Source organism: Paramormyrops kingsleyae, chromosome 11, assembly GCF_048594095.1.
Source record: "Paramormyrops kingsleyae isolate MSU_618 chromosome 11, PKINGS_0.4, whole genome shotgun sequence".
Classification (NCBI taxonomy): Eukaryota; Metazoa; Chordata; class Actinopteri; order Osteoglossiformes; family Mormyridae; genus Paramormyrops; species Paramormyrops kingsleyae.
In genome coordinates this window covers 3,570,234-3,595,271 of record NC_132807.1, presented here as the reverse complement: position 1 = coordinate 3,595,271, position 25,038 = coordinate 3,570,234, and the positions used below count along the sequence as shown (strand labels likewise).

The 25,038-nt window shown below is 46.1% G+C and overlaps 2 protein-coding genes across 5 annotated transcripts; one reads left to right on the top strand and one right to left on the bottom strand.

The window, feature by feature from the left end:
• The first annotated feature begins 162 nt into the window (after positions 1-162).
• On the top strand, positions 163-14,176 carry LOC111859383 (alpha-protein kinase 3-like). Of its 2 annotated transcripts, none has more exons than XM_023841987.2 (16): positions 163-263; positions 597-860; positions 1,843-1,881; positions 2,302-2,423; positions 2,987-3,104; positions 3,306-4,650; positions 7,307-9,242; positions 9,999-10,146; positions 10,516-10,643; positions 10,740-10,775; positions 11,065-11,339; positions 11,527-11,615; positions 11,815-12,032; positions 12,149-12,197; positions 12,321-12,626; positions 13,165-14,176. In XM_023841987.2, exons 2-16 carry the CDS (start codon positions 724-726, stop codon positions 13,229-13,231), a joined length of 5,013 nt encoding a protein of 1,670 aa, XP_023697755.2. In that variant the 5' UTR covers positions 163-263; positions 597-723; the 3' UTR covers positions 13,232-14,176. The 2 variants fall into 2 exon arrangements, with proteins under 2 accessions (XP_023697755.2, XP_023697756.2); XM_023841988.2 differs by having other exon boundaries at positions 257-385.
• A 2-nt stretch (positions 14,177-14,178) lies between these two features.
• slc28a1 (solute carrier family 28 member 1) lies at positions 14,179-21,083 on the bottom strand. Of its 3 annotated transcripts, XM_023841983.2 has the most exons (18): positions 20,943-21,083; positions 20,591-20,667; positions 20,439-20,494; positions 19,727-19,818; positions 19,278-19,467; positions 19,052-19,193; positions 18,436-18,549; positions 18,156-18,233; positions 17,441-17,521; positions 17,269-17,349; positions 16,936-17,061; positions 16,680-16,810; positions 16,376-16,544; positions 15,784-15,969; positions 15,463-15,544; positions 15,278-15,376; positions 15,089-15,191; positions 14,179-15,007 (listed from the first exon to the last, which is right to left on the bottom strand). In XM_023841983.2, coding segments are annotated over exons 1-18 (1,923 nt in total). In that variant the 5' UTR covers positions 20,944-21,083; the 3' UTR covers positions 14,179-14,892. The 3 variants fall into 3 exon arrangements, with proteins under 3 accessions (XP_023697751.2, XP_023697753.2, XP_023697754.2); XM_023841985.2 differs by lacking the exons at positions 16,376-16,544; positions 16,680-16,810; XM_023841986.2 differs by lacking the exons at positions 19,727-19,818; positions 20,439-20,494 and having other exon boundaries at positions 20,943-20,980.
• Positions 21,084-25,038: the final 3,955 nt, after the last annotated feature.

Here is a 25,038-nt window from a genome sequence, read left to right as displayed (position 1 = left end):
AAAGTACAAATAACTGCCCAGTGAGTGGCGAGTCGATGCGATCGTGCGTTTGGCTTTTCAGCGTGATCCTTGCGCCTGGTGCCTTGGTGCCCCTGCCGTATATGCCGACCTATAAGCTGGTTTTGGAAAAATGTTTGCTTGTGCCTATTTGAGGTCTGTCTATAAATAGCGTCCTAGGCAACGTGTGGTCAAAGCTGACTGACAATTGCAGAGCCTTGCAGGGAGGTGGCAGGGCTCCGAAGGACACCGGGAAAGAGCCGACGGTAAGTTTCTGAAGAGGCGTCTTTGGGAAATAGCAGACAGTGTGACTCGCATTGGGACTCGGCGTGTTCACTGCAGCTCTTTGAATGGAAAAGGCTCAATCTGAGAATCATTCCTGTTGTCTGTAAGTAAAATCTATTTTTAACTGTATAGAGGCGCTCAGCCGTTTCAAGTGAGCTGGCTGCTTCTGCCCGGATTGTTCCTCTGCAGACGTTTTTGAGGTGTCGTGAGCTCGCGGGAGACCCACGGGGTGAACGCGGGGCCCAGGGTCCTCTTGGTGGTTTCTGTGTCACTCTGGTCTGTGCAACCTTGTCTCTTCTTCCTTTAAAATACAGAACACTGCCTCTGCATGCTGAATCCTCCTGGGGCGAAACCCAAAGGGCTTTCATCCAGCAAAGCACACCCCAGTCTGCCACTAAACTCGGGGGGCCAGAGCAGCAGCGATAGCCACCCCGAGGAGACATGGGTTCCCGGAGACCCCTGAGCAGATCCTACTCTGGAAACGGGAGATCCGGCAGCCTGAATGGGGAGGAGGCCCTCATTCAGGGCAGCCGCGGCGATAGCCGAGGCTACCTGCCTAGCGTCAGGTCGGAGAGCAGGTAGGGGGCGATGTTTTTAATCATACTGTGGCAAAGTATAGTCAAAAGATGTTAATTCCATAACATTTTTGTCTGTAAGTATTTTTAAGGTAAAGTTAAATTATAGCATGTAAGCATTAAGCTTAAAATCAGCATATAAAGTTGAGCCCAAATAATACAATACCTGCCCAATGTCAGAGAGCAGATAGGAGGCATCAGGAGACTGGACTGGGGAAGGGGTCAGCCCTGGATGGGCTGGGCGCTTTAACTGAGAAACAGCGGCCGACCGTTAGAATAAATCTCCAGCATAAAAATCACCAGCTAATATTTGTATCCAGTGCGTTTCTTAGTGTATGGTGTCAACACCTGTATATTTGTAATGTAGTATTTGTCTCACTTACACATTGCTTGGGACAAAAGTGTCTGATTAATATATGTAAATGTAATGTTCTTTTCTTAACAGAATGGAGGTATATAAATCCTTACATCTGCGGGTTCCTCTTTCTGTGCCAGCGCTGTTGCGTATATTGCGGACTGATTGAACTGGGTGATTCTGAGCTCAGCTTTACTGTAGGGGTTGTGATGTCGAGTTGAACTGAAACCCAAACTTCTATGGGTCAGTCCTTCATTCTGGCTCCATTTTATCCAGCATAAATGTATATTCCTGCACGTTAGCGTGACTTGACTATCGTACATTGGCACTGACACGGACTATATGAACTGCCAGCGCTGAGCTAATCGGCGGTTCTGAGTGGCAGGCTTCATCACCTACACATCACCAGCTGCAGGGAAACGGCCAGAGCCAAACCAGTGAGCCACCTACACTGGGGCCACTGCCACTGCTGTGCACTGTTCCTCCCCTTATCTTATCTGTTTAAAAATAGCTATACAACAGTCCAGTCAGTCGCGAAGAAGCCTGGGGCAGCAGGCTCTGTTTTCAGAGCCCTGGAGGGCGTGTTGTGCCTGTCTGATCGGCTGCCTCTGTCTGCCTTTTCCCGCCCAGCCTCTCCAGTCACAGGGTTTCTCTTTACAGACCTCTGAGGTAATTCACATGTTGTCAACACCGGGTGGAACTAACAGCTGGCTCACACCAAAAAGAATCCCTTTCATTTCCTTGGTCCATCCTGACAGATTTTGAACTGATTTAACAGAAAAGGTGCAATGGATTTAAAACTCTAACATCTAAGCAAGAGAGTTAAAAAAAAATCCCGAAACCTTTATCTTTTCCTTCTTTTTAACTTAGAGTGTTAACCACTGTGTCCCCTTCCCTGTAAATTGACGCTTGACACATCAAACATTAATAACAATAACTCTATATTTGTGTGATTTAATACTGGACATGCACCTGGAATCAATATGATCAATACGTCCCGAACGTTTTTCCCTCTAAAACCCTGAAACATGATGGACATGTCTGTTGTCAGAGAGAACCACAGTTAAGTTGGTCTTCTCTCTGTTCCAGGAGTACGCTGTGCAGCGTGATGGCACAGTTAACAGAGGAGACTCAACCGTCATTTGAGACCACCTTAAAATCCAAGGCAGTGTCTGAAACTTGCAATGTGAAGTTCACATGTGTGGTTACAGGTACAGACACCTGTATGTCATGTGACCCTGTGTTTGCGTGTGTGTGTGTGCGTGTGTGTGTGTCATACAATGAAAGATTTTCTTATAATTAATGATAATCAGATTTGATTCATCTGAGAAGAAGCCATGTACTTCAGGGATCTATGCAAGCACATATTTGGGTGCCTTATCAGAAAAGACACACTGATTAAAAGACAGGAATGCGGTGCCTGCAGCCAGGCAGGTTATTTTGTGGGTAACTTTAGAAGGTTATGTGAGGCAGAGAAACCAAGGTGGCAGCAGGTCTGAGGCTGTGACTCCGTTTGGCAGAGGGTGAGGTACCATGATCCCTCTGCAACAAATAAAATCTAACAAGGGAGCAGCTGGGGTGGAAATAAGCTACGAGGGGGGTTGGGGGGGCATGTCAATCACAGAGCGGTGACGCAATGGCCTGAAACAACAACCACCCCACCCTTGTCATTTAAAGACAAAGGAGAATAAAAGGGCCGTAAACAAGTCAGTCAAGGATAATGTGTGTCTGAGAGCTGTAGGTGCACTTTTACGCACAAGGTCTCCCCCTGCAGGTCACCCACCGCCTGAGCTCACCTGGTATAAAGACGACGTGGAGATGGACCGGTACTGCGGCCTTCCAAAATATGAAATATTCCACAACGGGAAGACCCATTCGCTCCATATTTACAAGTGAGGGACAGACAGGGCTGTGCGGAGATCCAGCTGTGGGAAAACCCCCCTTTCTGAAGTGTTTCATGACCCCTTTTCTGATCTCTGTTTCTGTTTGAAATGTGAAATTTGAAGAAAGACCGCCTGAGTTTTAATGACCTTTAACCCCTCCTACGTTCTCAGCAGACAGGAGATATAATCTGATGAATTTGGCCTTTGCAGCTGCACAGAGGAAGACGCCGCCATTTACCAGGCCTCGGCCCGGAACGCCAAGGGCATCGTGTCCTGCTCTGGCGTGCTGGAGGTGGGCACCATGAATGAGTACCAGATCCACCAGAGGTTCTTTGCCAAGCTGAAGCAGAAAGCCGAGAGCAAACGGAAGGAGCTGGAAGATGGGCGGCAGCGTGGCAAGGAGGATGCTCGTCGCGGAGGAGAGCGACAGCGTGCTGCCGGGCTGGTGACCTCGCAGGCGGCTTCGCAGGCGGCTTCGCAGGCGGCTTCGCAGGCGATGCAGCAGTCTCCAGGGGAGCTGGTCAGGGAGGACAAGCTGCAGGTGTGGTCACTGGGCAGGCAGACTGAGAACAGGCTGGACCATGAATCCCAAGAAGCCACAGGGCCAGAGGCCCTGACGGAGATAGCCAATGGCTTCCCTGCTGAAAATAACGAAGCTGACAGCACAACCGTACAAGCGGATGCTGTGGAAGACAAGAGCAAACAGGCTCTGACATACACCTATGAGGGCATAGAGAACAGCACCACCAAGCAGCTGAGGAAGGACCTGCCAGCCAAGAAGAAGACTAATGTCTGCAATGGAATGGACAGTGGGAACGGGCCCCGCGTGTCCGAGAGCAAGGCCGGCAGCGCGGAGGAAGGGAGCGAGGGAAGAATGAGCCTGGCACAGTACATGGCGGAATCCCTGCGCTCTCAGGCCCTGGAGAGCGAGGCGGAGGACCGGGGGACCGATGCATGTGCCAGCAAGTGGCCAGAGACAGAGGTCATGCACACTGGGACCAGTACCGTGGTGGAGCCCTGGGCCCCCGAGGCTCAGCAAACCCCGGGCTCAAACTTACAGTCACCCCTAACGTCCATGTTCTTCTCCCTGAGAGACATTTTCTTTGGAAGCACGAACAAGAAGGAGGGAGAGCGAGGGGGGTCCTTCGGAAAAGCGGACGACCTTGATGTGAGAAGGGGTGAGAAAATGGAAGGAGTTGTCCCATCCCAGCAGGGAGTGGATGAAAAACCAGAGGAAGCAGCCACAATAAAGATTAATGAAGAACCACTCTGTGAAAATGTCATGGGTGGAAAAAGACAACCTCAAACTGCAGGATCGGCACAAGAACCCCATGAAGATTCACTGGAACAGGACAGTATGACCCCTGGAAGTCATGGCCAGGAAATTACAGGGATAAGAGGCTGGGAGTCTCCGCCCGCGGCACCAGAACCCGGAGAAAAGGCGGCAGCTGATCAGGTGGTGGAAGGAACGTGCAGCAGCCCGGAAAGCACGCCAAAGGGAACGTGCAGCGGCACAGAGAGCACGGCAAAGGCCCTGCCCACAGCGCTGTGTGCTGTAAGTCATGTGCAGTGCATGCCGTGACCTCATGGCTGTTTCTGCAACACAGTCCTGTAAAATGAGAGCCATGTAAGTGGCGAGTGGGAGGAGATCCGGCTCCCAAAAGACCCCGAGGAGCGAAATGTGTCTCGGCAGAGTTTGCTGCCTGCAAGGTTTGCTGCACCATGGGCCTTAGACAACATTACCCAAGCATGACTGTGGCAGGCCATGCATATGGAGGGCTGGGGTGGGGGGCGATGGGGATGGGGGGGTTAGGAGGACGGCTCCCCTTCACTTTACATAGCTCACATTCTTCCGCCCCTCTCAGTCCCTCTCAGCCCCTTAAAATAAACCCATTCTTTGTAGTGCTCTCCACTGAGCCCTAATGTATAAGGTTTCCATCAGAGTGACTGTGGTAGGAACAGGCAGGGCTGTGGTCCATTGGGGTCCCGGTCCACACGCGGAACCACACGGCCTGCCTCTGGGGAGTATGATGAGGCCAGGGCCAAGCACAGGTGCTCAAATTAGGGGGGGGGGTTCCCCTGTTTAAAATTTTACTGTTGGGGGGTGGGATCCTCCTCGTAAAACCTGTGACATCATCAGTTACCGAAAATAGGCACTTAGAACCTGAAAAGGGAGACGTGCCTCCTTTCATACGACAAACTACTTCCTGCTCATTTCTAACTGCTTGCATGTGATGATCAAGCCCTAGTTTATTTGGGGGCTCTTTATGTCACTCACATCCAAAACGTCTGTTTCAAAACCAGGAAATGGTTGTTAAAGGGTTGTAAATGGCTTGTGAGCTTGTAAGAATGAGATCCTAAAATTACTACGCTCATTCACGATTCATTCATTATGCTGTTCATTAGCAGCCTTACAGTTTGGAGTTTACAGTATAAAAATGTTCCCTGTCCTTATAGATCCACCTTCATACAATTTTGCTGGTTGTTTAACTTACTTGGCTATAACATGCGTCAGGGTCTCTGTGGCTCCTCTTTGGGGTTAGGGAGACCCCACCTGCTGCCTTAGGCCTGTTCTTCTATTTCAGGCTCTGTCAGGATCATGGCATCTAACAGAGACATCGCTGGCGAGACCAGGCAGGGCTTTGGTCCATTCTGGTTTAGCCACTATTGAATGACTGAATGAAAACGCCCCCCCCCCTTTTGAGGTTCTAAGTGTCCTGCTTTGATAATAGACAATCACACAAACATTTCAAGGACTTCCCCCTGAGCAGAAAATTTTAAAACAGGGGAATCCCCTCTCCCCTCGTCTCAGAGAGGTGGAGCTATACCTGGGGGAGGGGGAATGGTGTGTTGGTTTGAGAGTTACAGTCTGCTGCCATCATTTTTACACGCTAGGGTCCCGTTCAGGATGAGCCCCCCTGCCCCCCATGGCCCCAATCTAGCCTCCAGCCTCAATGATGCATTTCTCCTGCAGCTCAGCAGCTGCCAAACATCCCGGCTAATGGCCTCCAGGCGAGGGAAGATCCCCGCCTCCAGACAGCGGTCTTCACCCACGGTACATAGTGAGAGGCGCTCTTAGCACGCGACCAGGGAAAGTCTGAGCTGGTGTTCAGCAAACGTTCAAGCTTGGCAGCTGAGCACACCTTCACAGCGTTGGGGTGGAGAGAGCCGGTAACACAGACACCTCGAGACTCTCATCTCCCACCCTGCTGTATGATGTATGATTCACACTATTTGAAAGTTCACCATTGGCTACTGTTTTTCATATTCTCGCACCAGAATATCATCATTCCCCATTAATAGTGCGAATTCTGTCACTGTGTTGGTGTTATAATTAATTGTATTCCCTAAATGGGGAATACATATGGCTTTGGGATCGCATCGCCGTCGCATCACAGAGGCATTGTATGGGTGAAAAACTGATAAAGACTGATAACATTTTGTGACAGATCACCCCAAATTTGAAGCAGCACCTCATAGTGGTAGTAAAAAAAAAAGGGTAGTTTCAGACAGGGGATCCCATTAGAGTGATAACAAAACATGTTGAAAAGATCTTTTTCCAATTTTGCAGACATGTTGTGAGGGTGAAGATGTGGACAAACTGCACCAAAACTGAAGCAGCTCCGCATAGTAACAGCAAAGAGATGAGAAGCCTCAGACACTTGTTCTTGTCAGCATAACTCAAAAACGTGTCCAGTCTTTCCCAAACTCAGCAGATGCCACATTTTATGGGTGGAGATCTGGAAATTTTCTAATTTTGAGCCAATCGCACCAAAAGCAATGGAGAATGTGAACAGGAAACTATATTTGATATTATTCCTCTATGTACTGTATTTGATCGTTGATGTATTTGCATTCTGTATTTGATCTTTGATGGATCTTAATACCATTTCCAAAAAATCATCATATGAATGAACAAATCACTGCAAAATTGAAAACAGCAGTGAGAAGGAACAGCAGAGGGAGTATAGAGAGACTTGCAGATGCCGTCTTCAACATACAGTTCAGTCAGACACCTCATACTATAGTTCTCCTCCATTAAAAAGGTCTAGTAAAGACTGCAGCTTGTGCTCACCCACCAAACACCATGGAACCTGCCCAGACCAAACAGGTGCTCAGTGGGTCGGGCTGCTGTTTCATATATTTGGGTCACATTAGGCTTTTGGTCACAGTGGTGAATGGACAGTGAAACTCTCTTTTTTGTACTTCAGGAAAACCAAGATGAACCCACTAAACAAGACACATCCCTCGTCTCACGTGCTCTGGATGAACACGGGTCACCTGAAGAGCGGACCAAGTCTGAGGACTCAAATGTGGAAAGCACCAGTGTAATGGAAAAGGCTTCGGAAAGGATGACCTCACCAACGATGAGCCAAGGCTCACTGGAAAACACGAGTGAAATTCAGGAAAGTGTGGGTGACGAGGAAAGTAGTGAGAAGAGCACAACACCAAGCCTCAGTGAAGTAGAGAGGGCTGATGTAAAAGAGGTAGGAAAGACAGATAGTCAGCAGAATGAAATCAAGCCAGCACTAGACCTTCCATCTGAGGAAGATCCCAGTACTACAACAGAGACACACAAACTAATGTCTCTGGAATTACCACACCTACAGCTACAGGAAGATGTTAAAATGGATACAGGCATGACAGAACCTGAAGTGGAACTTAATGAATCTGCTGAAACAAGTCTAGAACCTTCCATTATAGATTTTTTCATACCAGATGTACAAGACCAAGAGCATTTAAAGACACCGCATGTACTGTTACAAGTTAATGATGGTGGTGAGCTCTCATGTGAAAACACATCTGTCACTAAGCAGTCATATTTGGAGCTGCCCCAGGTACAGCCAGACATAGCCCTGGAGCCACTAAACACTGAAAGTCACCCTGCAGTAATTCTGAAAAGTCACAGGGAGGGAGCGACCTCCCCAACACCAAGGGTAGTGGAAGACATGACACATATGATTAAAGAATTAAAGACAGATTCTGGCAGTGCCACAGAGACTCTAAGTGAGGGTACCAGAGAAACATTCTCCACTAATGATCATGGTGAGCTTGGAGAAACAGAAGGTGCACCTGAAATAGAAGTGTTTTCTGTGGATACACCAATGCATGAGGAGGTACCAAAGTTGGTGACCGCTTTGGATACTCCTCTTTTGATTACACGCACGGGAGATGATCGGTGTTCCAAAGCAGAAGCAAAGGACTCAACGTCATTGATCAGCCTTCTCCGGGAAGTCAAAAACAGCCTTGACACAGAGGGCAGAAGCATGTCTCCATCTTTAGGAAAAAAAGAGAAGACCAGTTCACTTCTGAAGCCAACTGACAAGAACCCAGATGCAAGGGAACCAAAAGAACTCCGTTCTAGGGCTGTTCTGACTGAAATGCTCTCACCTGAACAAACAAGTTCTCCATGTGTGCTTCTGAGTCCACCTGAGGCCCCTCTCAGAAAAATCCCACTCCTTAGTGTAACTGAAGCAGACAGTGATGACCAGCCCAAAGGAGGCAGAGCGGACTTTCCTGATAACGGGCCTCTTCAGAAAGACGAACCTGCAACCAAAACATCAAGACCCACAAGCCCGTTGCTGCCTCCACTGAGTCCCACAATGAAGCGTCGATTTGCTACAAAGGGGGTTTCCTGTTTGGACACTCAGGGGCCAACAGCCATTCCTGTGATTCAAATAGAGGGTGCCATACCTGCAGGGAGAACGGGAGAGGAGCAGAGCTGTAGGAACACCACAGCAGTTACCGCTACTGGTGAGAGTAGCCCCCAGCTGAGGAGGGCCGGCAGCCTGAGCCTCATCCCCTCAGCTACCCCAGTGGAGCTGGCTTTGGGGGCGCGCCGCAAAATCCTCATACCCAAAGGCAAAGAGGAAGCGGACAACACGACGACAGACAGCCAGGCAAAGAGGGACGGGATGTCCAGGAGATGCAGGTCCTCCCTGGAACAGGAAACACCCTACAGTTCACCTGGGCAGACTCGCAGGTCTTCTGTCTCACAGACCCCCCCACCAGAGAGACAATCCCCCCTAGTCACTCGCAGGAAGGCTGCACTCGATGTACCACCACAGCTGGAGAAAGCGGGAGAGACTAATGATCCAGAGACCAGTATAAAATCCACGGAGAAGCAAAAGAGGAATCCCTTCAAAGGTGAAATACCCTTGGGTCCATATCCAAGATATATATTTGGGCTTGAGTGGCATGGTGGCTCAGTAGTTATAGCTGTTGCCTTATTGTTCTCTCACTTCTGGGGTTTCCTTCAGATACTCTGGTGTCCCCCTACGTCCAGAAATATGTTAAGGTTAATCGGGGTTACTAAATTGCCCATAGATGTGTGTGCATGTGCCCAGCGAGGGGTTAGTGCTCCATCCTGGGTTGTTCCCTATCTTGTGCCCATAGGCTTCAGACTCTGCCGTAACCCTGACTAGGACAAGTGGTTGCAGAAAATGGATGGGTGGATATTTTGACTCTGCCATGTTTCCATGTGTGTAGAGTTTGCATGTTCTGCCCAAGTTGTTGTGGGGTTTTCCCCGAGTACCAGTATCCCCCCACAGTAGAAAAATATGTTAAGGTGAATTAGACTTGCTAAATTGTCCATGGAAGTGAATGGTGTGTGTGCCTTGAGATGGGTTGACACCCCATCCTAGGTGGATGGATTGATGAATGGAAAGAGTTCAGTAGAGTTCAATACCCACCACTGGGATCTCAACAGCATGTGCTAATCATCTTGCTCATGCCGCATTAACATTCCCATGAAAGCAGTTGTGTTTGCCAGGGGTGATCACAGACGATCAGGATTAGCTGCTAAAATTAAGTGCTAAACATGACCACAGAGGAAATGGAAACTTAAGAAAGGGCATGTCTCAAACTCGTTGTTCCCACGGGGGGCTGCCTCTTCTCCACCAGCTCCTCAGGTCATCCGTAAGATCAGGGGGGAGCCTTTCCCTGACGCAGCGGGACACTTGAAGCTTTGGTGCCAGTTTTTCAACGTGCTCAGCGACTCCACTATCAAGTGGTACCGAGACGAAACTGAGATCGCGGAAGTGACCAGAAGGTAATACCTGCACTGTCTCAGGGGTCAAAAAAAGGTTACCAACACGTCAACATCACCTGGTGTATGTAAAGTGTAAGTATAGTTAGCCAGTGGAACCAATGCAGCACGCCCCACATAAAATACCAGAATATCATCAAAAACAAATTTACTTCATGACTCAAACTCATTTTGTTTATGTTAAATTATATCTTTTTCAGAAACAGTATTGTTACATTCATATAAATATCAGGTAGCTAGCTGGGAGAAAAACAAGAACAGTCAGTGAGCAAGTAAGGTTTAACCATACTAGATTATAGTGCAGTGCTGCCCCCTTGAGTCTGGAGGAGCTTCTAACAAGGAACATTCCTTGAGCCCCTTTGTTTTCTTCAGGTCAGGAGACGAGACCCAGGTGGCATTAGCCATCGTCCAAGCATCCAGCAGGGACTGTGGGGTGTACAACTGTTCAATCAAGAACGAGTTTGGGGCAGACTCCACGGACTTCCTGCTCAGTGTAGACAGTATGTGATACTCAACTACTTCTACTAAAATGTTGGGTTGTGACAAAGTCGTCAAGTTGTAGCTGACACTTCTCTATCCTCTTCTATTTTTTTCAGTGCTGTCAGAGTTCTTCCTGCGAGAAGATCTGGGAAGTGAGCAACGAGCCTTCTCACATTCATCAATGCATGTACAGATCTTACCCAAGACCAAACAAAAAGCAACCACTACATTATTATGCACCCAACAGTTACCCAAAGTCAATTACAATTGTCTCTATTTCAGCGGCTAGACACGTTATCCAGGGATTGTTTGTGTTGCATACCTATTCCAGGGCGTCATAGCCAATGGTCTGGTCAATCCGTCTGGGATCCACACTGTCCATGCCTCTACACACTATGCATCCTGTTAGAGGGTAACTGTTCTGCTGTCTGTCCTGAGCAGTTGGGGAGGAAGTGGAGATGACACCAATGGTCTTCAACAAAGGCCTGGCCGACTCCAGGTCCCGGGGAGACAAGTTCTTTGGACGTATTGTGATAGAGGAGGCCCACTTAGGAGAGAGCTGCACTCACAAGGCCTGCAGGGCAAAGGTCATCTATGGATTACAGCCCGTCTTTGATTCAGGGAGCACCTGCATCATCAAAGTACGAAACCCCATTGCATATGGGACAAAGGAGGACAGCAATCTGACTGAGCGAAACTTAGACATTACCAAGGAGGTATGCATTGCCTAGCTAATGCTAACCTTGACCTATGAGCGAGCACTTCTTCAAACATTCTTCTTCAGAGTTACCACTCCAGTTGTTTTTGCCTGTGACATAAATACTATAGGGTGTTTGGTCCTAATGGAAATATGAGGGGCGTGTGGCCATGTTGTGAAATGCAAACCCATATTTCCTGTTCCAGGACTGCAAGGTGCAGAACATGGCTCGAGAATACTGTAAGATATTTGCTGCTGAAGCGCGGCTGATAGAAGGCTTCGGCCCGGCACTGGAGTGAGTCGGCACACGCAAGCACAAGCTAAGCTGATGTTAAAAAGGGAGCCTGCTGTGGAGCTGAGGGACGCTGATGACTCTTTTGGCTATTTTCAGCTCGTTGTCTGCTCTGGGAATAAAAATCCACAGAGGGGGCTCAGGGGGACTGTGATCTAGCTGATTTGGTTCTGGCTTATTCTGACCCTTGCTTCCCTTACAGGATCATTCCCCTCTACCTGATTTACCGGCCTGCTAACTCTGTGCCCTATGGCACTGTGGAGGCTGACCTGAAGGGTGTGTTTCTCCGGTACTCGCTGATGGACAGTTCAGGCCGGCTGATCATGAGAAACGTGTCCCTGGTGGAGCAGAAGTGTTGTGCTTTCCAGCACTGGATCCACCAGTGGACCAACGGCAACCTGTTAGCTACTCATCTGGAAGGTACAGTAACACACTCCTAGGCCGAGGCCTTCTCAGAAGACTCAGCTCCTTAACAAAGCTATGCAAGGTCATTTCTGTGGCAATGAAGAACTTAATTCGACTTCTTTATATTGTAGGAGTGGATCACAAGATAACTAACATTGGAATAGCAACAAAAACAAAGGGGTTAGTAATTCTGTCTGTTTGTGACTACGCCTTGTGTAAAAATCATAATATGGACAAGGTACACTGGAAACGAGAACCATCCATCTGGTCAGACAAATCTGACTGAAACTCTCTCTTTTCCAGGTATCAGGGCTTCTCAGATATTGCAAAGCCACAGCTGTTCCAGCAGTTTGTCGCTCAGCACCAGTGTAACCAGTACTGTGGTCTCTTGGGCCTACGCTCACTGAAAACCACTGACTCCCTGCAGCCACCAGCCAAGCCCAAGGGCTCCCGGAGTCCCCTGCAGGGACGGAAACTGGGTCCTGGGTCCTCAAGCCCACAGGCAGCCAGAAAAGCTACCTCTAGCCCTAAGGTAGCCAGGAAAACAGAGTCAGGAGAATCAACAGCAAAACATAAAACTGTGGAGCCCCCCAAGATTGTCAGAATGAGGTAAAACAGGACTGTTACCGAGAGACTGAGTCAAAGCTAGCATCTCAGCTTTGTTTACCTTATCTGTCCGACACCAGTGGTTTTCTGGTGTTCGACATGAGCTCTAAGCTGAGAACTGAGCTAAGGGATTTACTAGAGATTGTCTGGTATCTTCACACCAATGCAGACTTAACACAGTGAGTCTGACATTAGTAGCAATCGGAAAGGAAGGAGACTTAAGTTACTATTAGAGGTTTTTCAAGTGAGTCACCATCATGGTTTTTCTGTTACTAATTTTTGACATTTATTGAATATGCAGGAATTCTTAGCAAGGAAACTGTGTACAACTGTAGAAAGCCATAGTGCATCTGAACGCTTGTCATTCCGGTAGATTCAGTTGGAGGGACTGAGGACAGCTGCTTTCCGTGATGCTGAAAGGGTGTTTCGGCGCCTAAGAGTAGCTAACCACAGGCCTGCAGCTGTGCGATGCACTCACATGTGATGCGGACTTTCTGCATTGAATTAATTAAAGGCTAATGGTACAATTTCAATACTGTAGACTACCAATGAAAACTTTTGATACTGCACCCATGGAGATGACGGGTTATGGACAGACCAGGACCTGAAGCCTCTAAGATGTCTGAGGAGCAGATGTGTTGTAGATGGAAGATGAAGGCCATCTCTGTAGTAGTGCCATGATTGGGTGTTTGTACGTTGACAGTAAATGTTGGTTTAACCCCAGCAATAATGAGGTAAAGTGATGGATTTTGAACTCAAAAAGGATCCTTAAAATCCACTGTGAAAATTACTCACAATTCCTCCGCCCGTGATTCATCCATTTGAGTACTGGAGGCCCTGCTAACTGTAGCAGCATTTTCAATATTGCAAGGGACACAGATTGGGTTCAGTCCGGAGTTCGTGCGGTGATGGTCCCAGTCACATGCTGACGAGCGCGGGCATCCAGTCACCATGGATCTTCTGGCCGATGCTGGCTACAGAATGTCTGCTGGTAAAATTCACCTTTCTGTGGCTACTCTGTCTGATGAAAGTGACGTGTCATTGTGGCAGTACATTGTATGTACCCAATCTCACGATATACCGATTGCAGCAGGCAGAGGGTACGGCCTACACCCCCCAGGCTGTCATTTACCAAGCAGAAAGCTGAAACTCAATATGTGGAGAAAAAGGACTGAGATCGATTTGTGTTTCCTGCAGTGTGGGCAGGTTTGAGGTCTCTTCCTGTGGTGTTTTACTGTAATGACTGGCTGTTTGTGTCAGCCCAGTGGGTTGTCTGTTTCTAGGGTCTGTGTAGCCACAGATTCTGTGCTTTCTAGGGTGACGCTGTTTCGTGTGCATTTCTGTGTGCAGGGCTACGTTTTCCGTACCCATACCACTGCTGTAATCTGGGAAATTAGGGTTCTCTTTGTAAAAGAAAAAATGTTTATAAATAACATCATAATGTAATGCTGGATATACATAGATAAATGCAATAATCGGAGTATCATGTAAGCAAAATGATTACCTTTATAAAATATATTTATTATATATATGTAATAAAAAACCTCTCTGTATGTGTGGTTTCTGAAAGAGTTTTTAATTAAAAAAAAAATTGTACATCATACAAGACACTGTTAAATAAAAACAAAGGTATAGTACAATTTTTATGAAAAGTGACCACATATTAAAATGTCTGATTAGTAAATGTTATGAGTTAATACAAGCTCACTTCCAACACTTTCATAGCTGTTTGCAATGATAAGATGTTCTGTGAATCAAAGCCTATATAAAACAATAATATATGGTAATGTCATTGTTTAAGCCAAAATCTCTCCAGAAGACACCAAATGAAGACGTGATGGTGTCATTTGTGAATCTTCAGTATTCCTGATTGGCAGACTTCAGCAGTCAAAAAATTTTGTCAACAACAACAAATTTATTTTTGTATAGCGCGTTTTCACATTACATTGTCTCAAAGCGCTTTACAGCATCCCTGCCCAAAGCCCCCAGTGAGTAAGCCAGAGGTGACAGTGGCAAAAGTCAAAATTTTACTTTCTGCAATTAAAATGGCACATACTTGTAATGTCACACATGATCACATTTCATTGTTCCAACAATTGTGCTTCTACAGAAATACATTTAATGCAGAAATTGCAATGGTGGTGATTAACAAAACCCCTGGTCTGGCAAGGGGACCCCATATAGGTGGTACCAACAGTGAGGAGAATGGCTGATACTGAAGGTGCCCCCCCCCCCCCTCCAGTGACACTGAAGTCCCAGGAAGGCATCCTCAGCAATACTTGGTGTTGTTGTAAAGGTTGCAGCAGTTGGTGAAGTACAAGGTTGCATTCTTCACCCCGTTCCAAGATCCAGTGAAGTCCATGGCCGTCCCGTTCCTGAGGGTACTGCGATGGAATCACAGGAGCTTTTGGGAAATGCACTTTGAAGTCAGTGTCACTATGCTGACCGCCGCGAAAGATTCTTACCTGCCGAAAATGTCCGTGCAACACTGATTGATGTCAGAAGAGGTGCTGTTAAAGGTCACCTTCCTGAACACGTCTATGCAGTCAAGACTATTGTACAACATACCTACAGAACACATGAGGTTAGCCGGGAGGAAGCAGAACCTTTTTCACGGCTTCGTGCGAGCAGTGGTGGCAGCGGCGCACCCTGACCTGCGAGGCATGCATTCACCAGTGACACGCATGTCCCCGTCAGCAGGGCCCTCAACACCGCTTGGGAGATGTCACCCCTTTTGGACGGGCAGATGGAGGCTTTAAAGAGAAGTGCACCATCAGACAGGAGGGGGTTTAGCTCTAATCCCGACCATGGAAGAAAGACGAGGAGCCTTTTCACTCACATAAGCCTCCAATCATGATTCCCAGGGAGCTAAAGTTGGCGAATCCGCAGAGCGCGTATGTGCAGATGGTCTCCGACCTGAGCTGGAGCGATAACATGCTGCTGGTTACACACACATGTGAGGGGCAGAGCAACAGCACTCACTGGAACATGTGAGGGATGGACCCAAACAATGGTCACTGGAGCATGCTGAAATCTCAGCATCTCCTTTGTCATACGCCTATGGCCAAAGGTACGGAAAGTAACTGAACCTAATCACAGAGAAACAGCAACAAAAATGAAGAGCGCTGTTGACGTCGAGAAGCCGCGGAGATGGACGCACCGATAGGAGCTGACCTCCTGACCCCGTGTCATTCAGCCTGTTGTTTTTCAGCTCAGAAAGCTTCTTGTAAGCAACAAACTCATTGAGAAACAGCTTGGTGCCAATGAGTTCAGCAGCGACAAAGGCCTCAGCGTAGGGGATGCCCATCATGAAGGTCACAGGCATGAAGACGTAGGAGCAGATCATCTGCAGAGCAGCAGAGGAGCACAGCTCAGTGTGAATGCGGATCAGAAGCGACCCAGAAACCCAGATCAGGAAACAGTTTCTGTAACATTCAGGTGTGTGACACTTTTGAAGGTGATAGCAAATCATTTTTTCTCCACTAGGGCAGAAAGGTGTTACAAGGTGTCACGCTAATGAAAGTGCAGAGACTCACTGTGTTACAGGACCGAGTTGCATGACAAAAGAAGAGAGACACAAGATGTCACTCGACTCTTTGAACTCTCTGAAGAACCACTGCAGTGAGCCCTCAGTTTTTCAGTCATAACAGTTACTGTTTTAACAATGGAACAGATAATCTTTCAATAAGAAGTGAAGTCTTCCCCTGCAGGTTGATTTTGTGTCTCGGGACAGGGAATTTCGCAGGCCGTACCTGAAAGGTTATCTCAGGATAGCTCACCATGCTCCCCAGCCACCTAAGAGTAGCATTGATGAACTCCAGTATAGCAATGAAAGCAATCAGGTTAACAGCAATGTTAGCGACGATCACTACGGAAGCCGAGGCTCCGCTGCTTGCAGCCTCCAAGATGTTCTGTTCACCTCTGACAAAAAAAAAACTAAATTTCAGCTTCAGATTGAATCATGCACTGAACTGAACAGCAGTCAGAAGCTGCTGCAGGGCCCAGGGATTCGGGAGAAGCTGTCCTCCTGAGGTCAGAGGTCAGCTAAGCACACACCCAGCGTCCACCTTGATCTTTTCCATGGTCTTGAAGCTACTCTCCTGGGTTTCAGGATAGGACAGCTTGGCAAGAGCCAGAGCGCATGGAGCAGCCATGACGGAAGCGGAGATCAGGGAGGAGGCATCGATCTGGGGCAGGGAGGAGAGCCAAGCACATAGAAACCTTGGGACAGAACGCGGGATCCGGCACACGGCAACCAATCACAGACACAGGAGGGACCAGAATCACTGAAGGGCTTCAAGGACAGACTCACCCCGAATGAGATGTAGGCACCCATCACGCTTCCCGCAATCGTGGCGAAGCCTCCGGTCATAACTGCGTGGATCTCGGATTTGGTCATTAGTGGTAAATAAGGGCGGATCAGCAGGGGAGCCTCAGTCTGTGAGGGAATTGGGGGGAAAAACATATTTAAGGTAAAATCAGGTGTCCTGGGTTATTCATTTCCTGTGGCCATTTGCCCAGCGTGGGATACCGACACCCTTAGATTCACGCCAGAGACTGGAGAAGCTACATTAGCCACACAGGATCGTTCCACAGAACTAGAAATGAAACAAGGTTACTGAATCGGCCGTAAAGTCAAGCAGACCTGGCCAACAAATATGTTTCCCGCCACACTCAGGGTCTCGGCGGCGGAGGTTCCCATGGTGATCTGCATTATCCAGGCAATCTGCAAAAGAAGCATCACATGACGTCCTGTTAGCGTTGCAACCGCCCAGGGTTAGCGGCAACATCCCGGGCCCGTGAAAGCTACAGCTCACCTTAGCGATGACCCACTGCATGATGCCAAGGTAGTAGAGGACCGACATTACGCTGCTGAAGAACACAACGATGGGCAAGGCCTGGTGAAGAGAGAGACGGCCGTGGGGGTGTCACAGCTGACATGGACTGTACACACACAAGTCCCGTCTAAAAAGGCAAGGTAGCGTCTCTACCACCTGAGACGGCTGAGAAAGTTTTGGGTCTCCGGCGATCCTGAGGACCACATCAGGACATGCCACCACATCAGGACATGCCACCACATCAGGACATGCCACCACAGCTATTTAACTGTTCATAATAAACACTCGAGGAACTCCACCTCACCTGCTGTTATGATATTTATGTCTTAGGTCTATTTACGTCAACAACAAACTAGCACACTGCACTTTACAATACAAATATGTGTATGTATGTGTATGTATTCTATTATATTGTATTGAACACTGTACAGATATTGTAATCATAACTGTAATGTTATTTGGGATATATTTTTTCTAAATATTTTCACTGCCTTAGCCTTTTCATATTTATCTTTAATGTAATTTGCTAAACTTTATTGCACACTCTCAGGACTGAATCGCGGTACACCTCACTGCATGCTGCACTTATATATGCACATAACTGTGTATGTGAGAAATAATGAATGTTGAATCTTGAACTTAAGAGCTGGCTCTCTCTCCCATGCAGTGGGATCGACAACACTCATAAACTGACCTGAAATGCAAAGGCCTCATTGATCAGATTTTCCCCGAACACAAATGAAGACCCAGCTTTGGTATAGTCCAGGAATATCTGCAAATAAGAAGCGTTTAATTCTGTCATGCATGGCAGTATTGGGAACTGTCCCAAATAGCGCAGCTCACATTCCATGTACACGGATGAGATTAACTCATATCAACTCTTATCACTCTGTGGATTCAGGTGCTTCAGTCAAATCATTACATCACAGGCATAAAATTGGCCTCCGTGAGACAAAACGAATCAATGAGGATACCCGTATTTGGTCTCCCAGCCACTGGGATGCCACCAGGCCCGGTTCGGTCCGTATGATGAAGAGGCCGATGGCGAATTGCAGACCTAAGCCCCAGAAGACGGCTCGCCATGACACCTTGACACAAAGAGACATAGCAGATATCCGAAAACACAAGTAACGTCCCTCAGTTTCGCAAAGTCCACTGCTTTATCTATGCTGGACCCAGAAGGTACAGTTACAGTAAAACTTTACTTTGGTTAAACATCCAGAGGAAAAGGTATTAACTGTGTCTGCGTGTGTGTGTGTGTATGTGTGTGCCTAGTCCAGATATACCATACCTTGTGGGGACCAAATGTCCCCACAAAGTGATGAATACCCTTTTTTTTTTTTTTACTTTATGGGGACCAGCATAAAGGAAAACTCAATTTTCTAAAAATCTGTGACTGCAATCAAAAAACTAATAATGCAAAAATTCTTGCATTTGGTTTGGTGACATGGTTATGGTCAGTGCTGGGTAGGGATTAAGGTTGTCATAGTTAGCAATAGCATTTTTCCCATAAAAATTAATGAGTGATCCCTACAAAGATATCATTACAGGTTTGTGTGTGTGTGTATGTGTGTATGCGTGTGTGCTTACCGCTCGAGGATGAGCCGAACAGATAAACAGCAAAAGGACAAAAACCCAAACACCCGCAAAGGAGATTAACTGCTCCGCGCGATTGGACATGTCCAACACGAGCCAGGTGACCAGCAGAACCAGGATCACCACGATGAACACCCTAATTAATCGAGAACCACCAGTCAGTTTCGGAACTGCTGCTCCACACTGCGCGTTTGCCACAAAGGTTCCGTTAGTTCCTCACCACTTGATCCATCTCAGGTTGGCATTGAATAGTCTCATGGCTGGTGAGAAGCATTTTCCTATTCTCTGGCCCATATATGTCCTCACAATATTGTAGATCAGGAGGGAAATGCCCAGACAGGTCAGGACCACTAGGGCTGTGGCCCGATTGAAGTCCAGCACGCATGCAGCAATGAAATACGCCACATAGCCTGTAAAGAAGAACCATTGCACAAAACATCAGACCCTGAAGGGCTCACCAGCATCCATCAGTATCAGAACCTGACCTGTGCTAGATCAGACAAACAAATCTGGATTTATGTGTGAGATCAGTAACCACAGATCAGTCTTGCACAGGTCTTTTGATAGATTTTATGGCTTCATCCAGGCAACGGTGAGTGTGATGAGTGTGTAGCTCGTTCATGTACGATGCCACAACCTTCACATAGTCGGATATTGCAGGGCACGTACCACAGGCTAATAATCCCAGAACCACATACTTTATGGTTTGGGTATGTGATTTTAGGAAATTCTCGGCTTTGGAGATTGATTTTGATAGTTTGCTGAAAACAAAGAGAAAACCATTAGTTCTATCAGTTTCCACATATCCAATCCAAACCAGTAACTAATCCCAGGAAGTTCAGGGAGAGCTCAGAATGGTCACTCATCATAGGGGACAAAGGCCGTTTTAAGACACCAGTCCAGCTAAACCAGAAATGCTAGACAAGCACAAAGAGGGCTGGACACTTGCAGTCACATGCCACAAAGGAGGAGTATCTAACGCTCACCAATGAGTCACAATACTGCCAACAAAGTTCCATTTATTTCCTCATCTTAAACAAGCAGGTGACACTGAACTCTGGAGCGGACTCTGGAATCTGTGGTTAATGTCTGTCCATTGACTTACTTTATGCTGTTTCAGCAACTCACTGCATGCTGAGTGCAATTATTCACTCTGTACAGGCTACGGTTACACCCAAGTCGCGGACTTCTCTGCTAAAAAAGGCTTTCCGATGTGAACTTCATCTCATGTCAAACTAGCATATTCTAAACATTAAAAATGAACAATTATACACTTAAACAAACGCTCCTCAGAAGGCTATAAAAAGTCGGATTGAAAGGAATCTTCACGCAGACATGGGGCAAAAGCAGGAGCGCAAGGAGACGGCAGCTGTCCGCTTACTTTAGGTGCGTGAGGTCTGGGCGCCAGCCACGACTATTGCGGGGCTGCTCGTTTTCCTTGGTGGCAAACAGGGGGTAAAAAATCTTGTTCGTTTTCTTTTTAATGCTTTAATCGATAGACACACACAAACGATGCATGCTTTCAAGTCTTACCTGAAATTCAAATCCAGGGTTGTCTAAACCTTGTTCATTACAATAAGTTGCATCCGTCTCATTCTCGTAGACGTCCACTAAAAAAAGAGGGATTTAGATGAAGAATGATCCGAGGGAGACGTCGCCGTTGCTCTACCAGCTCCTGCTTTTACATTTCCTCCAAATTCCAAATGTTACAACGCAACAGTCTTCAAACCAAGCAGATATTTGTAATTAAAATAATAAATAAAGGATTTACACTCCACGGAAATACTATATTTCCCGTTTTTCTTCTTTTGAAACAGCGCATGACGGGTAGAATTGATTGAAACAAATCCTGGAAACAGTACTCAATATATTATCCATTACTTACTTATGACAAGTCCCCTTTGTCCCAGCAGGATACAAACTATCTCTGGGGAATCTCCTCCGTAATTGCCAGCTTAACGAGGCTGTACTCCAGTGGCCCAGTAAATGGCATTACTTACGAATCCCTCGGTCACGTAGATTAACTTTCTCCAAGAACGTGACAATGAAATCAGAGACGATCGAAAACGATAACACACGTTCCCGGGAAAGCGAGCACATCACACCCACAAAGCCATAAACGCGGCTGTATTAATCCCAAGGTGGAGCTTCATACCTGTAACCGAATGTTTATAATCGGTTAATTGCTTCCGAATAATCTTAAACAAGTAAATGTAACATAGTGTGTAAGAGATCTCAGTGTACTTTGACTTTTGCCTAGTGAATATAGGTTTTCAGTCCACATTGGCAATTAAATGCTCGTTTTACTAATTGTTAGAGCCATAGCTGATAATTGCATTTCATTGCATGCAATGACTAAAAATTTTTATAATATTAAATATTTTTAAAATATTTATTTGTCTCGTCACCAGTTTACTAGTTTGTGAACAAGGAAGTCCTTGGCTTTAATAACCAAAGAATATTACACAATATTATTCTTTATACATATTTAGTAATTTATTTTTCTCCACAATGAAAAGAATGTTCTGGTACAGCGATCTGAAATACCTAAACAAAAAAGATATTTGTATTTATGACGGCTAACCTGGCAGGAAATAGCCTACATTTCCATTCTCTCCTTTGATTCTATCACGAAATACTGTTAGCAACCAACATAGTTAAAGAAATAGATAATAATTACTGAATTTCATAAATGCCATTTCACCGCAGCGCGTGGTGCATTTTACACGCAGCTTACTTGTTTCCTATTTAAGAAAGTGGCTCAGTAGGCTAACTGTATTATTATAGTACCTTACAATGTTCGCACTGTTTATATTGATGTTGGTGTATTGTGCAGGTTTATGAAAAAGCATATTAGGAGAAGATCAACTGACAGGAACATACAGGGGTGGAGGGGGGTGCGTCCTTAAGCATGAGTGTATGCACCCCTTTCAAATCTAGCTGCACTGAAACTGAATTTGTGAAGCTTGCTCAGATAGTAACTTTAGGTCCACTATGTGTATTATCAGAAAAATATAATATGATAATCTAAGACAAAGATGCAGGGGGGTCAAAGTGTAATATCTGAGCAAATTTCATTTATGTAGCTCCAACAGAGGCAGAATTCATAGGGGGTGCAATTCCCGGCAGGTACCCTGCCATGTATGGCGCACACACACACACACACACACCCCTGCATCTTTGTCTCTGGTGATTATATCCCAAAATGCTTTGGACAGTGCACTCTGTGTGGCAAAGTGTACTTTCTGAGCGAGTTTCATTTACGTAGCACGAACAGAACCAGAATTCAAAGAGGGTGCAATTCACGGCAGGTATACCCTGCCGCGAAGAGCACCCCCCTGCATCGATCTCTGTCTTAAATGATCATATCATATTTTTTGATAATGCACACTGTGGACCTAAAGTTGTTATCGGAGCAAGCTTCAGCTGAAATTCAGTAATTATTATCTATTTCTTTAAATATGTTGGTTGCTAACATTATTTCGTAATAGAATCAAAGGAGAGCATGGAAATGAATTTCCTGCCAAGTTAGCCGTCAAAAAGACAAGTACCTTTTTTTGTTTATGTAGCTATTTCAGACACCTGTACCAGAACATTCTCTTCATTGTGGAGAAAAATAAATTACTAAATATGTATAAGGAATAATATTGTGTAATTTTCTTTGGTTATTAAAGCCAAGGATTTCCTTGTTCACAAACTAGTAAACTGGTGACGAGACAAATAACCTGCGTTCTCGTTCGGGGTTCATCGTCTACATGTCACAGTTTATCACTTTTATATGGGTCAAATGCAGCGTTCTAAATGTGCAAACGCAATTTAATATTTCCGTTGCACATTTAGATTAACGGAACTATGTCTTTTCCCCCTTAGAATCGAAGAAAATAGCGGTGCGCGCTCCCGACAAGGGGTGCAGACTTCGGCACAACAGGTGTTGAGCTACCTATCTAGACGTACTTTCGAGCCTTTTTGCGCATGTGCAGTTCCACCGTTTTGGGGTTAGGGTAAGGGGTTTAGGGTTTTTTAGGGGTTAGGATTAGGGCAATCGATTAGCACTATGGTAGCCTAACTCGACAAAGTAGCTCAACTCGACAGAACACCGCTCAACACTGGGATCTCCCCCTTCCTTTATACTAAATTTAGTGCTGCGTGCGAGCAGGGGATGAGCTGGCTCACCCCTTCCCTCAGGCAGTGGCGTCAGAAGCATTCTCAATGTTGGGGGGACACACTGGCGGGGGATCTGGGGACCCTCCCCCAGATTTTTTTTTAAATGAATTAGATGCCGTATGTGTATTCTCATTCGATCAAGTGGAATGGAGTTTTTCGCGAAACAATAGAAACAGCGCTGGGTGAACTAATATTTTATGTTAAATGTGGGGGGGTCCAAACGAATAATTATGAAATGTGAGGGGGACACGTCCCCCTTAGCTTTAATGGCGGCGACGCCCATGCCCTCATGCAATGTGTTCTCAAATTCCCACTTTTGTCCGAATAATATTGCTTGCGAAATGTATTAGAAATAGGCCTAATAAGATAACTGGTCCTTGCGCAATGCCTCCCCGTCCTTTTAAAGACAAGATAAGCGTCCCGCATACCGATCCTCCCCTTGCCCTGAGGACGAGATAATCATCCCGCATAACGACCCGACCTGCTCTCCTGAAACCAAGATAAGCATTCGGTTTTTTATGAAACACAAGTTATTCGTGAAAAATAAGTTGTATAGGTGATCGGTAAAAATATCATGCTCGTGCAGTTCAACAATATTCTGGGTGAATCATGGACGATGTATCTGAATTTCAGGATGATTAGCCCATACACGATCAGAATAAATCCACAATGACAATTTACAGTAAAATTATTCATTCCATGCCACGTGGGCAACGTAATCATCCCATCCATGAATTCATCCTAATACAGATGGCACAGTGGAAGTTCAGTAGGATACCTTAGCAGATGTTGAGTTGGCGTAGGAAGAACAGCCTTTTCTGGGCTTCTGTGGTGAGGGAGGTGACTTGCATGTCCTAAAGAATCGAAGGACTCAACCACAGACCCGGCCTGGCCGTTAATTTCCAGGGAAGGGAGCAGAACTCAACTCTCATTTCCACTGTCCTAACCACATTACAGTCCCGGTTGCTGCCGGTGTTCTGTCTTGTTGAGCTACTTTGTTGAGTTAGGCTACAGTCAGAGATGGGCATAAATACATAGAAATGTATTTAAAATAAAAACACAAAATACTGAGTGGAAAAATGTATTTAAATACAAATACAAAATACTGTGTAAAAAATTTATTTAAATACAAATACAGTATTTTGTATTTTTAAAGTACACAAAATACATGTGAAATTGGCCATCAAGTGCAGGCATCCCTATTAGGCTGAAATATATCTGGACATATTCTGAATGCAAAACAAAATCATTTAGATATGTACTACTGATTAGAAATGATCTTCCCTTCCCCTGCCCTGTAGGAAAAACAAAACTATTTTTTCTTTTATTACGTTTTATCACCATCATGACTTCAACTCAGTAACAAGAACTCAATAACACAAAGTCAATTATAAAACTGATGGTGTACTCCTCAAGATGGTGTACCTGTGTGTTTCAGACATCCATCTATTCGATACCCTTTAGCACTACCAGCTTTTCAAAAAGACTGGGTTTCAGGCGTCGTCTGTGTGGCCTATTGATTAAGCCTGCAAATGAAAACAAGCGTTCTACAGGAGCTGAAGAGGGGATGATTGTGTTGAACCTCACAAATAGTTGTCTAATAAGTGGATACTGGTCCAAGACTTCCAACTCCTTTCTCTGATCTTCTAGAAAGTGCAATGTCTCCAGTTCAGCTTTGCTGTGTGTAGACTTGCCAGAGACCTCAACATATTCAGTAAAGACAAAAAAGTCTTCCACTTCACCATCAGCAGTTGTTGAACTTGACCCACTCTCCATGACAAGCCCAAGGCTGGATCATTAGTTCATGGATTCGTTTT

What these genes read in the sequence shown, in the direction of transcription:
- LOC111859383 (XM_023841987.2), top strand. Translation starts at nt 724, where the DNA reads ATGGGTTCCCGGAGACCCCTGAGCAGATCCTACTCTGGAAACGGGAGA. An exon ending in AGCGTCAGGTCGGAGAGCAG is followed by an intron (nt 861 to 1,842) that starts GTAGGGGGCGAT and finishes TTTCCCGCCCAG; the next exon opens with CCTCTCCAGTCACAGGGTTT. An exon ending in CCCAAGATTGTCAGAATGAG is followed by an intron (nt 12,627 to 13,164) that starts GTAAAACAGGAC and finishes TCAATACTGTAG; the next exon opens with ACTACCAATGAAAACTTTTG.
- slc28a1 (XM_023841983.2), bottom strand. An exon ending in TCTGGGATTATTAGCCTGTG is followed by an intron (nt 19,468 to 19,726) that starts GTACGTGCCCTG and finishes TCTTCTTTACAG; the next exon opens with GCTATGTGGCGTATTTCATT. An exon ending in AATCATGATTGGAGGCTTAT is followed by an intron (nt 15,377 to 15,462) that starts GTGAGTGAAAAG and finishes TTCTCTTTAAAG; the next exon opens with CCTCCATCTGCCCGTCCAAA.